The following is a 3048-nucleotide window of genomic DNA, read 5'->3' as shown; positions in this document are numbered from 1 at the left end:
AGTCTTCTTTAACCCGCCACCTCGTAAAACATTACTTTGTTTAAAAACATTTTTTACTGAATTTAGCTTTCAAAGAAAAAAAAAATCTTACAGGACAGATGCAATTTCATCAAAATGTTCTAAAATGCTCTAAAATGCTACATGTAGGCAATCTTTTATTAAATTCTTTTATTCAAAAAACTAAATTATCAAGCTTTTTGGTTTTTTTCTTTTTTTTCTTTTTTTTTTTTTTGCTGAAGTACATAACATTATACAACAGTGTTAGAACTGGATAGCCAGTCTTTAATAAATCAATTACAGTATCTGACATCTGAAATGTACATTGAAAATCTTTGCTCTTATAACAGTTAAACAATATCAGCGCATAGATTGTGTCATCCAGATACAGATCCCTTTAAGTGGTTTGTGCTTTTTTTTCTTCTTTTTTTTTCTCTTTTTTTTGACATTGCAAACTCTGTAATGAAAATGCCACAGTTTTGGCAGTGAACAACCAGAGGAGTCCTCCGCTTGATTTATTTTAAATAAACAGTGATAAATAGCTCTTTTTTTTTCTGTACAGAAATATTGGCTTCAAAAAATCAGTGTATTGTACTCAGTACAGCATGTCGAGTAATGCTACACCTTAAAAATTGGCTTTTTTCAGTTAGTGATGTTAAAAAATGCAAGCCTCTTTCTGGTTTGCTGTAATTGTTTTATGTACCATAAGACTGTATTGCACAAAAAAAGTTCTTAAATACAGATATAATTTATGTTATTGGATTAAATATTGCAACAACTAAGTGGTAAGTGAAGCAGTTTTACCTTGCACATGCAGTGTGAGGATACACAAGGAGACTGTTCATAAAACTACAAATACATCATTGCAATCCTGACTGCGGTAGGGTGAAAGGAGTGTGAAACAAATGTATTTTGGCAAATCCATTGCTCCCCTCCCACGCCATCTCAGGCAAGGAGGACCTTGGTAAAAATGTAGACAGAGACCATAATATGTGTTTGTTTTCTTCACAGTAGCCTGAGTAGTGCTAAACTGTAGTTCTCCAGGAACCCAGCTCCAGATGTTATTAAACTACTTTTCTTCCATCCCACCCACAAAAAACCAAAAACAACGAAAAACCAAAACCAAGTTATTTTGTTTGAAAATTAAAACTAAGTTTCAGAAGTAGAGCCTGTAATACTTTCAACAAGAGACTTATAAATCTGAGAGTTCAAAAACCTTGGAAAAGAGTCTCTGTGCATTAGGGTGTATATCTGCAGCTGGGCATCTTCATACATGTGAGGGCTGGGATCCAACAAGTTTCTGTTGATCACTTCTCTCACCCGGGAATCAAGACTAACCTGAAGAGGATGAGAACAGACTAATATTAATATCAGAAAGTAATATCAGAAAGACTGTTGTATATATCTTTATTTCTCAAGATTCCATAGAACATGCCGAGTTTGCCAGTTTATTCAAGTAATGCTCTTTGCTTCTCTCAGAGCCACCAAAAAATTACAGACTGAGACCATCAACTATTTCAGTTTTGGCTTAGTCTTTGCTTTGAATCCATGCAGCTGTATAATGGGTTAATTACAATGCAAGTAAATAAAGCTCTTCAGGAACCTGGATTTCCCAAATTATGTTATTTTACCTTAAAAAAAATTACATATTTAAAATTATTTCTCTGAAATGAATGTTGAATGATTCTTATTCAGAGAGTTGAAATGTTTTTTTCCTGACCGTTTGTAGTTAAATCTTCAGAACCTTTCCATTCAGCGTTCTCATCTGGCTGCCCTACAGATTTTTTTTCTTCCATTTTTTTTTCAGGCACTACAGAGGTTTTTATAATTTTTATGTTAATCTCGGCATTAATATTAACTATTTCAAATTTGTTCTTCTTTTCAAGACTCTTTAACATCTGATAATTTATACTTTGAGGATATCATACATCCATATTGATGTTGTTAGCAAGTTTCAATTTTAGCTTCTCATTTACTTTTCATTTCTAATGAACTCCTGTGCCTATGCAGAAAAGGGCGTATTATGCTTGGGATGAATGCACAGATGATTTTTGAATACCATTTAGAAATTTGAGTGCATATACAGCTTACCCACAAAATGCTCTAAAACCAGTAAAATTAATGCCTTCTGAATTAAATGAAATGGCAGTAGCAGGAAAGCCCACTGGGGCCAGCAAGGGTTTACTCAGCTAAAAAGAAAAAATGCTAGAACACTGAGCAAAGAAATACCAAGCATAGATAGTTAAGCTGCTGTGATTTACACCAGGTTGCAATCTGACTCTACTGCTCTGCAGCCATATCAGTAGATCTTCATATTCATACGTTCTGAAGAATTGAGTTCGCCCCTGGAAAGCTCCAGGTACCAAGATACCTTGATGTGTGAAGGGTGCTGAGGTGAGAACTCAGACCATGTGTTTATGGGTGCACTTGTGTGGTTTTCTATGGGGTGAAGCAGTCTTTGAAATACAGTGGTATGTTACTGAGGAGTAAACATATGTTTTCACCTATCTTCAGTCCCAACTGTAGAACCTGGCAATGTTGGTTTGTTGGCATTTGGAGTTTGTCACTGCCATAGCAGGCAGTATTCGCTGTCACTTTGTTATTGGTCACAAGGGAGAACTATGATGCAACCTAGCAAACCGTACCTATTACTCAAGTACTCTTCCTCAGCAGAACACCCATAGTGCCTGCTTAATGCACAGTCTTCACCCAAGCACTCATTGCTATGCCTGCACACAGCACCCTGGGGTGCAGCAGCCTACCCTGGTGTACACCTACCTATCAGGTGGGCAGCGGTGGGTGCTGTGTCAGCTGCCATTGACAACCTCCCCTCTTTCCCACCCCGGCGCTTCCCTCCTTTGTGCTGGCACGGCTGTCTGGGCAGCCCCACAGCTAGCTGAGTTAAGGAATTGATCCCTCTGAAAATGGCATTTCTTTTCTGGGCTGTTTTTCAACCCAGGAATGTTTCTGATTGAACTGGTAGTCTGACTAACGTCGCTGTGCAAGCAGACGGGACTGCACAGCACGCATGAACAGACCAGTAGGGCTGCT

At 37.6% G+C, this 3048-nt stretch overlaps 1 protein-coding gene across 1 annotated transcript in view; it reads right to left on the bottom strand.

Moving 5' to 3' along the window:
- Nucleotides 1-550: 550 nt before the first annotated feature.
- RGS17 (regulator of G-protein signaling 17) overlaps nt 551-3048 on the bottom strand; it is a 29239-nt gene continuing 26741 nt past the window's right edge. Inside the window, exon 4 of the mRNA XM_010137480.1 lies at nt 551-1335. Coding sequence (XP_010135782.1) covers nt 1147-1335 — 189 coding nt within the window. The 3' untranslated portion in view covers nt 551-1146. The remainder of the gene's footprint in view (nt 1336-3048) is intronic.

This window comes from Buceros rhinoceros, unplaced genomic scaffold (assembly GCF_000710305.1).
Source record: "Buceros rhinoceros silvestris isolate BGI_N320 unplaced genomic scaffold, ASM71030v1 scaffold4616, whole genome shotgun sequence".
NCBI classification, from domain to species: Eukaryota; Metazoa; Chordata; class Aves; order Bucerotiformes; family Bucerotidae; genus Buceros; species Buceros rhinoceros.
The sequence above is the reverse complement of the archived record's forward strand: the minus strand, read 5'-3'. Positions and strand labels throughout refer to the sequence as shown.